The sequence below is a fragment of the Lynx canadensis genome, chromosome X (genome assembly GCF_007474595.2).
Source record: "Lynx canadensis isolate LIC74 chromosome X, mLynCan4.pri.v2, whole genome shotgun sequence".
Lineage (NCBI taxonomy): Eukaryota > Metazoa > Chordata > Mammalia > Carnivora > Felidae > Lynx > Lynx canadensis.
In genome coordinates, this window is record NC_044321.2 from 63,621,077 (window position 1) to 63,636,001 (window position 14,925).

At 39.9% G+C, this 14,925-nt stretch overlaps 1 protein-coding gene across 1 annotated transcript; it reads left to right on the forward strand.

The window, feature by feature from the left end:
- The first annotated feature begins 6,334 nt into the window (after positions 1-6,334).
- Positions 6,335-14,465, forward strand: TBX22 (T-box transcription factor 22). The gene is made up of 8 exons (XM_030304627.1): positions 6,335-6,509; positions 7,086-7,278; positions 8,007-8,108; positions 9,510-9,684; positions 10,579-10,743; positions 11,112-11,176; positions 11,543-11,628; positions 13,858-14,465. The coding sequence occupies exons 1-8, from the start codon at positions 6,335-6,337 to the stop codon at positions 14,463-14,465; spliced, it is 1,569 nt and encodes a 522-aa protein (XP_030160487.1).
- Positions 14,466-14,925: the final 460 nt, after the last annotated feature.

Consider the following 14,925-nt stretch of genomic DNA (forward strand, 5'->3'; position numbering starts at 1 on the left):
ACAAACATACATACATACAAACAAATTCTTATTGTAAATTTTTTCTTCCAGCCACAAAAGCTTATTAAAACATCAAAAGACATTCTAGCTAGTTCCTAGACAAAGAGAAAGAAATGAAGATGTGTCAGTAAAAACTACTGTAAAGTTTTGAGCTTGACAAAATAGAAAATAACGACTAGGTTTCAGTTTAAACTAGTTCTCAAAATTCATCTTGTAATAAAATAAATTAGACCAGGACAAGAATCTGAGAATTGAAATCAATTGTGAAGAGTGATACTGAGTGATTTTGTATTTAATAAAATGCTACACACTAAACCTTCTAATCCAATTCTTTTCCAAAAAGTCACTAGCATAATTGATCTGAAAAAAATCAGTAATCACTTTCCATGAGAAATATGCATATGAACAAATTAAATGTCTCTGGAATCACGATCATAAAATATAAAAACACATGTGTTTTTCAACTTTTTATCAACTTTTTTTTTTAGGTACTGTTGGGTGAGTCAAGTTTTAGGCTGGGGTACAAAATCCAAAGTTTAAGTGGCAATTATTTAACTGCCATCAATGAGATGATTTAGTCCCCTAACTCAGCAGTGACCAGAGTGAGTTTCCTCCAGGGTGTACATCATGTGTACCCAGTATACTAAATGCCGGCGTTCGTTTGTCAACATGTATTAACCAGGGACTTCATTCTTCCTTCATGCTTCTATTAAAACATAATGAATTCAGACAGTGAGGTCCTTGTTTTCAGTGGTTTCTCTTTTGTATCTTTCTTTATGTATCTCTATTGCTTTATTATTAAGTCCTGCCCTTTTGCTCCTTGGAAGTATTGATCAGATTGTCCTAACGCTAGAAACATTCACTTCATGCAGAATCAGCTTTTTGTCTAGTAATGTTAATATAGGAACGCTTGGTAAGGAAGATAGTGGTGAAAATAGGCATAAATTGCCTTTAAACATAGGCAGATGTTAAACAAAGGTAGGTGTTTGCCTACATTTGGTGTTTTAATGGACTTAGGGAATGTCCCTCCACCCAATCCCAAATGTTACCCACTATCAGTATTTCTGTGGATGTTAGGTACTAAAAAGCCCTAATCAAAAACAGATCATTATGAAAATATGTAAAAAAGCTTTTAACACTTTATTCACATGCCCTGAGCATAATGGGATGGAGTATCAAAGTAAGGAGGGAGAAATATGCTGGAAATATCAAGGGGGACGTCAATAGAAATTAAGTGGGCATGAAATTTGGTGGGCCCAGTCTATGAAGCTCAGGAAGATTTCCTCCTTAGTGGCAAGATCTGCTTCTATTGAGCTCATGTCTTCCTAGATTACACAGAGCCAGAGGAAGGTGGCTCTGCTGATCTGAAGTCAAGTTTTTGACTATGTTGATGGCATGCAGTCATTTGGTGAGAGTGTCAGTGGCAGGGTAGAAAATAGGCCTTTACCTAGTTCTAGATAAATACAATGATTTTTCCTAAAGGGTATTCTTTTGAACAATTCATTGATGGGATAAACTTGGTATATCTCTATTCAAATGATCTGCACTGGTGATATTTTGCTACATGTCACAAATATTTATTTAAAACTGTCAAACCAGGGCACCTGAGTGGCTCAGTCAGTTAAAGGGCCAACTTCAGCTCAGGTCATGGTCTCCCAGTCTGTGGGTTCTAACCCCGTGTTGGGCTCTATGCTGACAGCTCAGAGTCTGCAGCCTGCTTGTAATTCTGTGTCTCCCTCTCTCTCTCTCTCTGCACCTCCTCTGCTTGTGCTCTGTCTCCCTCAAAAATAAACATTAAAATATATTTAAACTGTCAAACCAGCAACTGTTGCCATTTCTCAAATCCTAAGCCAGTTTCTTTGGGGATGATGCATAAAGCATATTTGGAGGTAATTCTGATTCTTATCCTTGTAAAATAAAACACCCTATAAAAGAAGAGACTAAGAAAGGAAGGATTGAGGATGAGGGAGGAAAGAAAATGTATAAGGCATTAAACCCAAGTTAGAATGGCCCAGCATTAAAATTCACACACCACAGTATCAAGTCATGAAGTTTACAAGTGATCAAAACCTAGCTGAAATGTTACTTAAGGAAACAATGATTTATTTGCTCAAGCAATTAGCTAATTCAGGCAAAGTTCAGGTACTCAAACAGTGTTGTGAGGAAACTGAATTTTTTGACTCTGCTTTTTGGGGGGTTGATTCTAGGTAGCCTTTTTCTAAGTAATGGCAAAAATGGTCACAAGCAACTTATTTCAGGCTCACATTCTACAAGCTTGGCACTATGGCAAAATATCTTAACCATGGGGAATCAAAATCAAGGGAGAGAAGGAAGAATAACAATTTGGAGGAAACAACTTCTTTATCTATTTATTTTTTGAAGATTATTTATTTATTTTGAGAGAGAGAGAGTGATTGTGAGCTGGGGAGGGACGAGAGAGAAAATCTTAAGCAGGCTCCACATTGCCAGCATGGAGTCCAACGCGGCACTCAAAACCATGAACCATGAGATCATGACCTGAGCCAAAATCAAGAGTCTGAGGCTTAATTGACTATGCCTCCCAGGTGCCTCTAATTGAAGGAAACAATTTCTGTCATTAAGTTGCTTGTTCTTTTGCCAAAGTATGCACTAGGTATCCAATCAATCTCAAAGCATTTTATTTTATTTATACTTAATATAGATATATAGTTGAAATATTTATTTCATTTATTTAATTGCTTCTCTTATACATTATAAGTAGCATTTGAAATCCCTCCATATGAGTTTGACATCATCCCCTTAGTAAGTACTGTAAAACACAGGGCAATTTTTTCCCTCCAAGCTGACTTAGTTCCTTTTATACATAAGTTTTTCTTCAAATAACTCATATTTCTTATATATAAAGCTAGAGAGGCCATGAATCTTTGCCCTTAATATTTCTGAGAAATGTAATATTTTCAGACACATTAGCTAAATTTTAAATATTTACTTTAATGTATATACAGTTCACCAAAAGCAATGTTTTGAGGGCTGCCCATATTTTGATCATGTCTTAGCTCACATGCCTATTTATACTAATTTTTTAAATATTGGAATTTTTATTAAATAATTGCAAATTGATTTCTATTTCCTTAAATCAGGTTCAGATTTCATACTGAATAAGAGCTCTAATAAACCATGTATCCCTTAAGGCACATCTATGTCTTCTGTATCTATCTATCATCTATCTGTCATAGGTTTGCTTTGTGCCAACCACAAATTCATTTTTCCTTCAAGTGATAAATTCTGTGTGTTTCCAGTTGCAGCTTTTTTTTTTTTTTGATAATCCAAAATCAACATTTTACTGTATTTTCCAACTGTCAAACTTTAAAAATTTTAAATTATTTTAAAGGTTTTATTTATTTATTTTGATTGAAAGAGAGACAGACAGAGAGAGAGCTAAAGTAGGGGAGGGGCAGAGAGTGAGGAAGAGAGAGAGAATCCCAAGCAGGCTCTTCCCTGTCAGTGCAGAACAAAAGCCCTACATGGGGCTCTATCTCTGGAACTGTGAGATAATGACCTGAGTTGAAACTGAGAGTTGGATGCTTAACAGACTGAGCCACCTAGGTGCCCCCAATTGTCAAACTTCTTAAAAAATCATTCTTCTTTCTAATTGGGCACCTGTGAGTCCCAGGGCCTCCCTCCCTGCATGTTCCACATGGGTTGAAAAACCTCTTATAAAAGTTTATGGGTGTTCCTGGCTAAAACAAAGAGACTACTCTTTCTAGCTATGGAAAATGAATTACTGCCATAAATGTATCTCCCTGATGCCCCCAGTATCTGATAGCCCAGTGCTTCAGCAGCTGAACGGCTTGCAAAGTTGGTTCTGTGGCTTGCAATAATTTTTCTCTCAGATAAAAGTTAACAGGAATTAACTACACCTTAGTCCAGTACACTTGAGGGAGGGCTGAGCTTCCTTTCTCCCAGTTATTTCATCAAATAGATACTGAAAGGGAATGGAAAAAGTTCAGATTACAAAATAAAAAGTCCTGGATGACTAAGTTATATGTGTGTAAAAAATATTAAGGAATATGTTTATACAGGAAAGGAACTTATATCCCAAAATGTGCTATTTATTTGACTTAAAATATCACATCATATAGTAGATAGTCTGAAACACTAGAACGGATATTGCAACAACCATCTTTTCCCTTATTTTTCCAGAAATCGGGTTAAAAAAAAAAAAACTACTAAGCAAAACCTTCCTTTGCTACACAAGGTGATTTGCTGCCTTTCAGTAATAAAATGAGCAATCATTAAAAAGAAAGAAAATGCCCATATTAGGAGACACTAATGCAAGTGGTACATTGTGATTAACACTCTAAATTTAACAAATGAACTTTGGACTTTTCTGTTTCTGAGCTGTGTATTTTAGCTAAGAACATACAATGGATAAAAAAATATCTCTTCCAAATAAGAAGGGATGGGCAAATGCATTAATATCATCCCCCCTTTAATGGCTGCAGAAAAAAAAAATGTTCATGAAGATGTGGCCAAGATCATATACAGACCGGGCTGTTTTTCAGCCCAAGTGCTCCTTGCACTTTGCACTTCATTCTTCCCCTGCAGGTTAAGGATAGTGTCTTTCCCAGCCCTTCATGGTAAGTAGTGTATAATTGGTTATTGAACCAAACCCTTCAGCATTATTCAGGCTGTAATTAACCTTTTGCCATGCTATGAGATCATCAGATGTCTAAAGTTATACCCAATTGCCTGATGCCCTGAAAATTGCCTTACCATGGATTAGCTGGATGTGCCCCTCCCCCCATTCAAACACTGCCACCATTATTACCTCACACTTGTGTGGAAGGAGGTGAAATTAACAGGCCACAAAAAATCGTTTACTGTCAAACTCCAGTACTGAGATACCATCAGTTCATTCAAGTTCCATCCTATTTTTAACAGAAAACAGTTTGTTCTTTGAACGAACACTTCAGAGGAGAATGGTAGACATTGTTTGAAAAATATACAAATATCATTAGTTAGGATGCAGTCTGTAAAAGAGCCCAGGAGTGCCTAATTTCTTATTTCTGATGAAAAGTAGATGCATACAGGCAGATATCTCATATCTGCATTATAAACATGCTCCTTGGAAGTGGTAGGCAACTCTTTTCCTGACATAAAAAGAAAGTATCTTTGCTCATTTTAAGAAAAAGTAAAACCCAGCCTGGGAATAGAGTCCAGGAGGCACAAATTAATTATTTGAGCCCAATATTTTGAGGTGTGGCATTGTTGGGAGCAAAGTTCAGGTTGGTGCTCTGCTGGTGGCCCTGGAGTCCTTAGGTTGTGTTTATGATTAAGTCATGCGAGTAAGAAGAAGCTGTGTATAGGAATATTGGGCTCCAGTAAAAGCAGGGTTTAAAGGCCCATGTTTATTCTAATCATTGACAGGACACATCTGGGAGTCTCCTGATGGCAATGGCCCTTCCCTTCCCACCTGGATAGATAGGATAGACTAGCGCACGATCTGCTCAGTTTGAGACCTAGACTCTAGAACAAACTTGTCCAGAAAACTTGCACTCCTCTACTTTTCCCCAGAACATTCGTTGCAAGGCAAAAGACCCAGATATACTTCTCTGAATCTGGTTAAATAATATTTGCACTTTTGTTGGAAAAGTTTCCTCTACATGAGCAATTATTTCACATACCTTTGAGTTTCACAATTCAGTGTAAAACAGTAAATTTGTGTATCTCTCTTCTGGAGCCCCTTTCCAGCCAACCCCCAACCATCCCTCCACCTCCACCCTCCCATTCCTACCTCTCTACTCCTGTCAGACTCTGAAGTGTCACTGATGGTGTTTTTTTATGCTTCCAACAGTTTACACAACAAACAGTGGACGCTGTAACTGGCCTGGTATTCACTCAGTAAGATGCAACAGTATCTCCCAATCCAAGCAGCCTGAGCAGCTATTGGCGGCAGGTCGGCTCCCTAAAAGGCTGGCGTTTGCCAATCTCTGTGCTCTGCCAGGTCCTGAAATCAGCGATTTGAGGGCTGATGGTGTGCACATGTCCACTGGGAGGGAGGAAACCACAAAGGGAAGAGGGACTAGACTCCAGGGGACTCTGGCTCCAGTTTGATTTTCCTCTCAATTTATTCTGTCTATTCAAAGAAAAAATATATGTATATATAAAAATTACACACATATGCACACACTTTTTCCCCCCTCTGAATATAGATCCAGAAATTGTTTTTCTAATTTGAGAGTTTTCCTGCTTTCTCTCCTTGCCCTGTCCTCTGCGCCCTCTCTCCCTCTCCCTCCCTAACATACTTTAGGTTGAAACTTTGCATTGCATATTCCCTTCACCCCCTCCGGGGATGGCTCTGAGCTCTCGGGCTCTTGCCTTCTCCGTGGAAGCCTTGGTGGAGAGACCCAGGAAAAGGAAACTGCAAGATCCAAGAGAGGAGACACAGCCTGAGTTGCTGAAGAAAGAGGAGGGAGAGGAGGAGGAGAGAAGGAACTGGACAGCAGGGAAGAAGAGCCAGCAGCCGGGTAAGTATTCCTACCGCAGCCCCAACGCCCTGAGCCCGCTACCCGAGCATGCTGGACCCGCAAGTTTCAGCGCGACCGGCGAAGCTGAGAGAGGGCTGCTAGCCTTACACTAGGACTCTTTGGTCCAGCTAAATGGCCACGTTTTGGGCCGCGGGGACATGTTGGTCACTTGGCTACAGGGGAAGCTTCAGAGCCTCCAAATTCAGTCCGTATTGCTGTGGTTCATTTGCGGTGAAGGGTGGTGGCGTCCCTATGTAGAGAAGTTAGACTTCAACCTCCCCAAAGCCCTGAGAGCCAGATCTTAGCTGTTTCTCTCCGTAGGAAGCAGGTACGCATCCTGGTTCGGAGGGGATTCAGCCTAGGGGACAAATTTGAGAAGGATAGTGCCTTTCCCAGGTCTGGGCCCCCTTCTCCCCATCAGGGGGTCACAGTAGGTGTTGTGGGGAATTTAAGGATCTGCCTCCAAGGTTCCCAGGGAAGAGACCAAATCGGTCTGCTCCAAGACCGGCATCAGCGAGAAGGGGACGCGGGAACTGTGAACCTCTCTCAAACTCTGGTCGTCTCTCTGTCCAGCAGAAAAACGACCCAAGGCAGAGCCTTCAGCAACTGCTTTCTCAGCCTGTAGCGGCAGCGACAGTGACGACAGTGACCACAACAGAGGCAGAAATCTGGAAGAGAAAGGTGCTATCCAAGTAGAGCTTCAAGGATCCGAACTGTGGAAGAGATTCCATGACATTGGGACTGAGATGATCATTACCAAGGCTGGCAGGTTCGGCTCTGCCCAAACTGTTCAAGGGATGCACACAGTAGGCGCTTAATGTACCACTCTAATAAGATATGGTGCCTCCAGTTTTATGCTCTATATCCATCCTCACCCTGACAGGAATGAGAAAGTCCCTGCCTCTCAATAAATCGCCCTAGGACTGCCTGCCCATGTTAGTGGCTCAGCTTTTCTTTTCTGTACACAGTGACTTCAAGAAATTTTCCTTAAAGTCTCACAGTTATCAGTGGACAAAATCTCATCTAGCAGATCCCCAGCAGACCATCCCTAGCTAGCCTGGAGCAATTTGAGGTGGGCTTTTTTTGCTTTCACCTTTTGCTTTGGGGCAGCTTCACATCAGCTGGGTAACTTTTTTGTGTGAATCTTCCTAATTTCAGTCTTTCCCAAATCTGCCTCACAGAAAGTACTGCTGAAAACTCAGGGGCCAGGTACAGTTTTTTCTCTACTTTCTCTTATATAGCTTTTTATTAACGGTGGTGGTGGGGAGTGGGGTGGGCAAAGCTTTGTGGTAAGAATATTCTTCTCCACTCAGAAATCCAGAACCTTTTCAATCAAGCATACAACCAAAAATCTTTCCTATGTAGCAAATAGCATTCCTTGAATCCATCCTAGAATGGGGAAGTTGTGAATTTCTTCACTTTTCATTTGTTCCCAACCCCATCCCACTCCAAATCTCTCTAAAAACACAAGGTCAGTGGCTATTTTCTTTCCCACAGGCGGATGTTCCCCTCTGTTCGAGTCAAAGTGAAAGGGTTGGACCCAGGGAAGCAGTACTATGTGGCCATCGACGTGGTGCCAGTAGATTCCAAACGTTATAGGTAACCAGGCTCAAAGGAGACTACCTCAGGCCCAGGCTGGGAATGGAGATTCAGATCTATGGAACCTGAGAATGCTATTTTGAAAGCTCTACCATGGGGGGTGGGATTGCTGTCCTGTGGGCTTTGGGAGTTGAATATTCTCACTCAAATGGTGGTTCAAACTGAGAAAAACAGTCTTGACTCTTTCCTCTCAGTCCTGGAGCAGGTGCCAGTTGGTGCTTCAGTGTACCCCAAACCCTTTGCTTATCCACTGCTCTGGCCTTGGCTGTGCCAATTGCAGAGGGTGTGGACTCAGGCAGCTAGGAAGGAAGTTGTTTGATGGAATTTAGAGAGAAATGCCTGTGCTTCTGGAGCTGCACTGGGCTCTGGGCTGTGCTATTTTTGCATCAGGGCTCTGGAACAATGTCCTGATTTACCATCTAATGCTAATCTAGCAGTTACCGTGTTTGGGTCTATTTTTCCTTCCTCAGCCTCTCTCCTGAAGTAGTGGTCAGGCCCTAGAAATTACAAATAACTTTTTTTTTTAAATAGGCTCTCTACTCATAGCAGACTAATGGTGGTTGAACTGATCTAAAGCCAAGAGGTCCTTCAGTGCTAGCATCCCAGAGGCACAGTTCTGCCACCGCTTTGACTTAGAGGCTATGGGGGTTGTACAGAAGCACCCTTACTCGGGCTGTGAGTGTTCCACTGAAGTGGATGTCTAGTCTTTCTAAGAGAGAACCCACATCATGCCCAGTGCTGGATTTGAGGGGCAAAGAGAAAGGCAGTTCAAGAGCCTGCTGGAACAGCAGCTTAGAAATAGAACAAGTTGATTCTTGTTGATCGTGTTGTGATTGTTGTGAACAAGTTGATTCACATTTGAGCTGGCTTGGGAATGCAGTGCACAATTGAGTGGCTGAGATTGGAAACAAGGTGAAAATCAACCCTGAGGCCTCATGGGTTAGAGTTCCAGGGAGTATTTTGATGTGAAGCTTTGTTGGTGAAAGGGCTTTGAGGGCGACTGGTGGAGGTGGATTGGACAGACACCCTCCTCAGACTTTTGCTTTCTCTCTACACTTCCTTCTGGAGACATGAGGATTTTTTGGCTGTCTCTGTGCAGTAAAATGGATTAGATCAATTTGTGTTGCTGTTTGTGTGAGGAAATACAAACCAGACTCTGAAATCCCATGACGTTATACTCACCCTGGAACTTCATTGCATTTTATTGACATATACTTATATACTGTTTGCTTTTTGTCCCTGAACGCCTTTTGGAAATTAAGTTGGATCTTCTACTAGTTGCCTTTGGGATTAGGAGGCAAACCTTGGCTAATGCCCGTAAGACTGGATCCAGCAGCCTTCCTCCCACACAGCTGGCTTTGGCCCACTTCACCTAAAGCCACATGCTCTCTGCTTTTTCAGGTATGTGTACCACAGCTCGCAGTGGATGGTAGCTGGGAATACAGACCACTCTTGCATTACTCCCAGGTTCTATGTTCACCCGGACTCACCCTGCTCTGGAGAGACCTGGATGCGGCAGATCATCAGCTTTGATAGATTGAAACTCACCAACAATGAGATGGATGACAAAGGTCATGTAAGTGTTCAGCAATCCTTTGTTGTGGGAGGGGAGGGATATGCCAATGCGTCAGCTTTCAGTTCCCTCTGGAGAGGCCTAGGAGACTTCTACCAGGTGGTCTTAAGGAACTGTGTAAGCTCTGGGATTGTGACCAGAGTAACTCTTGTGACATTTGTTTAGCATCTGAGAGTACTGGGGGTTGGGAACGTTGAGTGAGGGGAGTTTGAAGACCAAATGAGATTGTTTTAAGCCATAATATCTGGTTTGGGAGTGTGGAAGGGAATGCACTTCGTGAAACTCTCTAGCATCTCAGCCTCTAGGGCAATCACTGTGAGCTCTGATTGCCTTCTCCTAGATGGGCACACCTTCTGTATGGCATGGTATGACAGGAATCTCCTCCACAACTTGCCCTTATGAAAGAGGTTATTTTCAGGTTACCTGGATCTTGAACCTTTTTTCCAGATGTATCCTGCCCCTGCCCTGCCTGGCCTGCCCCTGTGCTAGCCACAAAATAAAGAGAAGGAGGTCCCCAGAAATTAGGAGGTGGGGTATGTCAGGTGGCTGCCCTTCAGTTACCATAAGTCCAGGGAATGTATAGCAGGCAGTCAGATCCTAGTGACATTTGGGGATATCACATGGTCACCCACATTTAGAAGTAAGAAAAGGCCTCATCTGGAAATGGAATTACAGCTTCCAGATGCTGCTATGGTGCTGAAATCTGGAAACCTCTTAGCCCTGAGCGTGTCTGTCTAGAATCAAATGGCACAGAAAAGTCCTTGTGTGTGGCTAACCTAGCCTTTCTGGTTTAACCTCACTTTTGCATGTGGACATGTTGGGAGTGCCAATGAGAAGAAACCAGTGTTGCAGAGGGGAAGCCAATTTCTAGGCAACATTTCATGATTTCTCCTCCAGATCATTCTGCAGTCCATGCACAAGTACAAGCCCCGTGTGCATGTGATGGAACAGGACAGCAAAGTTGACTTGTCCCGGATTCAGTCCCTGCCCATTGAAGGGGTTAAAACGTTCCTCTTTAAAGAAACTGAGTTCACCACAGTGACTGCTTACCAAAACCAGCAGGTAAGGACAACTAGGACTCAGGAAAGCAGGGATGGCTCCAGAGGGACTTTCTGGAAAGAGGCAAGCTGCACCATATGGATTGAATTTTCCACAATTAAAAAAAATCATAGTCATTGCATTGCCATTTAGGCAAGCTTGATTGTAAATTGTGTGGATCTTGTATTAGAAAGGAGAGCAGAACAAAGAGTGCCATGGGAGAAAGGAGGCAACCATTCCAAATTCAACTAAGCAATATGTTTATACTAATTGAATATACTACATTACACATTGAAGTGTTTTGTGGTTGTTGTAACCATTACAAGCAAGGGTGAACAGTGTTATAACTGAAAGCATTGACTTTACCTTTTTCTCTTTTTTTGAATCCATAGATTACCAAACTGAAAATCGACAGGAATCCTTTTGCTAAAGGATTTAGAGATCCTGGAAGAAACAGGTAAGCAACATAACGTTTATATTGCCCTTTTCACAATTATTACCGATAAGGAAACTGTAGCTCAGAGACTTAGAGGCCCAAAATTCTGTAACTCGTAGGTGGTAGGAAAATAACCTAGTGTTTTGTCTGTAAAATCTTGCTCCTCCTTTTTCCTCCTCAACCCGTTTTTAAGATATTGCTTAATCTAGATTCCTGGCATTTTTATTCAGGGAATAATTACTGTGATTTTATTCAGCAGTCTAGCTATCAAAAATATTTCAGATATTGACCCCTAAAAACTATAATAAAATAACTTAAAAGTTTACATAAATCTTTATTTTCAAGAATTGAATTCTGGAGTTTCTGATAGTTACATCTATTTTTCAGGGGTGTATTGGATGGGCCTTTAGAGATCTACCCATGGAGGTCTTCTCTCACTCTGGATTTTAAAACTTTTGGTGCAGATACACAAAGTAAGGAAACTTTTAATGTTTACCTTTAAATGTTAATGAAGTATCAACAATCAGAACTTCTGTTGCAAATACTTCACAAGGGGAGAAGTGCATGCCAGAAATGCATGTTTACAGGGAATTGGGTTTATCTTTATCTTGATGAAGAGATAATAGGGGAAAAGGGGGAATGGGCATGAAGGAAAAGAGTAGAGCCATGATAATGGTGGATTTCTTGACTTCAGCCCTCTTGAGTTATACATCCTGAGATCTCCATATCTCACTTGGATTCTTCAGCATCTCACTATCTCACATTCTTTAGAATCACCTGTGGTGCATTTGTGGCCTTATTTGCAATTATATTCGATACTGAAATGTTTCTCATAAACTTTCAGCACATGTTAAAATGACATGCATTAAATTTTACCATCACTTAGTTCTAATTTTTTTTATTTTACATAGGGAAACTAAATGTTGAAAACAATACTAAAACTATCACAATTAGTTTAATTGTCACAAGCATTAAAAAGATTTACAAGGTATTTGTTCTTATGTAGTGCATTACATAACTAAATAATAACAATAATTAGTGCAAGCTTTCTGGTGGAAGAATGTATACCATCATTTCTCTGGTGTTTAATAATAAATAAATGTATTTGCAAACAACATAGAATTATTTTACTGCTGTTGTCTTTACTCCATTAAAATTGTCTTTGAACATTAATTCAAGGTTATAATCATGGAGAAAATCATCAACATTATAGTTAGGTTGAATTTTACATGATACCATAACATTGAAAACAGATCAACTTGAATCACTTGGTAAAGTATTTCACCAGATTGACTGTATAATTTGGTTTACAGAGTTCTGTAGAAAAGTGCAAACATTTATTTGGTAGTATCACTTTAATCGCATGTAGGCAGCATGCTCTTAAAATATCCAGGTCAACACAAAGTGCACTAATAAAGAGAAAAAGCTAAAGATGATCATTAATTGGTAATTTAAAATATACAGTTTTCTTAATTATTTAAATGTCCAGATCACTTTCAGTTTGCAAAGAAAAGTGCTACTATTTTTAAATAGCTTTTTAATGTTTAATTATAAAAGATATTTGCCACCCTGTTAATAAAGAATTAGTCTATGTCTACATACACAAAATAGGTAAGAAAAACAACAGTAACACCAAAAAACAGAAAAAAAACACAAAAATAATTGATTAAGTCCAGTCAATAACGAAATTTAAAAAGTCAAACATGAAAATAAGGTGGAAAGTCTAGATTTTCCTGGACCTTATAATAATCCTTAACTTTGGTAGATGCTAGGAAAATGAAAAGATTACCTGACAACATTAATGTGAACCCTTTCATTTTTATTTTGTTATTTTTAACCTAAAAAATTGACTTCAATTTTGACATAGTGTATCATAGAAGTCTCCTAATCCATGACTTTCATATGAGAAAAAAATGCACTTAAATATGTTATTTTTGTTTATAAGATTATTTTCGGGGCACCTGGGTGGCTCTGTCAGTTAAGCATCCAACTTCGGCTCAGGTCATGATCTCACGGTAAATGGGTTCCAGCCCCGCGTCGAGCTCTATGCTGACAGCTCAGAGCCTGGAGCCTGCTTCAGATTCTGTTTCCCTCTCTCTCTGCCCCTCCCCCACTCACGATCTGTCTCTCTCAAAAATAAACATTAAAAATAATTTAATTTTTAATAATGACCTGAGCCAAAGCCGGATGCTCAACTGACTGAGCCACCCAGGCGCCCCCCCAAAAAAATTTTTTAAAGATTATTCTCGTGTGCTCCAATTTTTTTTAAATCAAGACTGAAACTTCCTATGGAATCCCTACCAATTTGTTCCATTTAATTAAATATGTATTTTTGTACATTTTTTAAAGTTTAGAAAACTTTTTTTAATTTGTAAGATATAATTAACTCTGGGTACTATTTAATTGGGCATCTTTTGGACATTGGATAAATGTCCCAAGTGCATAGCACAATTCTTGAGCATACCGGTGAATGTTCAATACATGGTACATAATGGTAGTGCTAAAACTAATAATGGTAGTAGTAAAGATACCGTATGAACTTTGGTCAGGGAAATGACCATATTCTGTCCCAAATAAGTAAAAAGAACAGTGAACTTGCAGAAAAGCTAATCAAAAAATGAAATAGGGATGTTTGTGATCATTAGTACTCATTCAATAGGAACATCAAGTTCATTGTTCATTGACTGGATTGTCATTCACAGGTGGAAGCAGTGGCTTATCTCCAGTGACCTCTGGTGGAGGGACTCCTCCTTTGAACTCTTTGCTTTTTCCACCCTGCTCTCTGCCTACATTTCACTTATCTACAAGCTCCCTTGGAATGCCCTGTCCGGAGGTGCATCTGCACAATATCAACCTGCCCCTTTGCTACAAGATTTGCCCAAATAACTTTTGGCGACAGCATCATCTTGTTTTGCCACCTCCTGAAAGACTAGCAAGCAGCAACAGTTCTCAGTGTTTAGCCCCACTCATGATGGAACTTTCCACATTATGTTCTCTGGGGATCGCCAATTCAGAAAATGGTTCATTTGAAGACTTGAATGGGCAGTGTCTACAGGCATCTAATTCTTCCAATCAAATGTTGTATGGATTACAGTCACCTGAAAATATTTTATCACCAAGCTCCATTGGCAAGGAAGCAATTGGTTGCTCTCTCCATCCTTCCTGTGGTTTTTATAGGTACAACTCAGTGCCATCTAAACTGGTAAATGCTGCCAACCATCTCAAAGTGAATGATAATAGTCAAGTTTCTTTTAGAGAAGGCAAATGCAATCACGCTTATTGGTGTCCAACAATTAATCATTGCCTTTAATGTAATAGTCACAATCCTAAAACAATTACACATAAGCATGTATTTTCTTTATTTGTGTCCAAAGAAAGGTCAAGAGCTATTGGGCTTTAAAGACTTTATTATCAGAAGGTATTTCTGTTATGCATTTAAAGTGCCTTATCAGATGTTCAAAAGAAGTTGTTATAGGTCAAATATGACCTGAAACAATCTCTGATTATGGTGGTCTTGGACCTCAAAGTAAGTCAATAAACATTATTTGATGAGATAGACTATGGGTGAAAATTGACTCCAGGTGAAGCCTCTACTTATAGTGATGTCAGTTTACCATTTCAACTGTCTCTTCAATATTGACAATGACCAAAAGAAGATGAGTTTAACTCTTGTAAAAGCAATCAATTTTAGTTTTATCTATGAATATTATATTCATTGTAATTCTCTAGCAATTGTAGAAAAAATTCATTTTTCATTTGCCTTACACTTT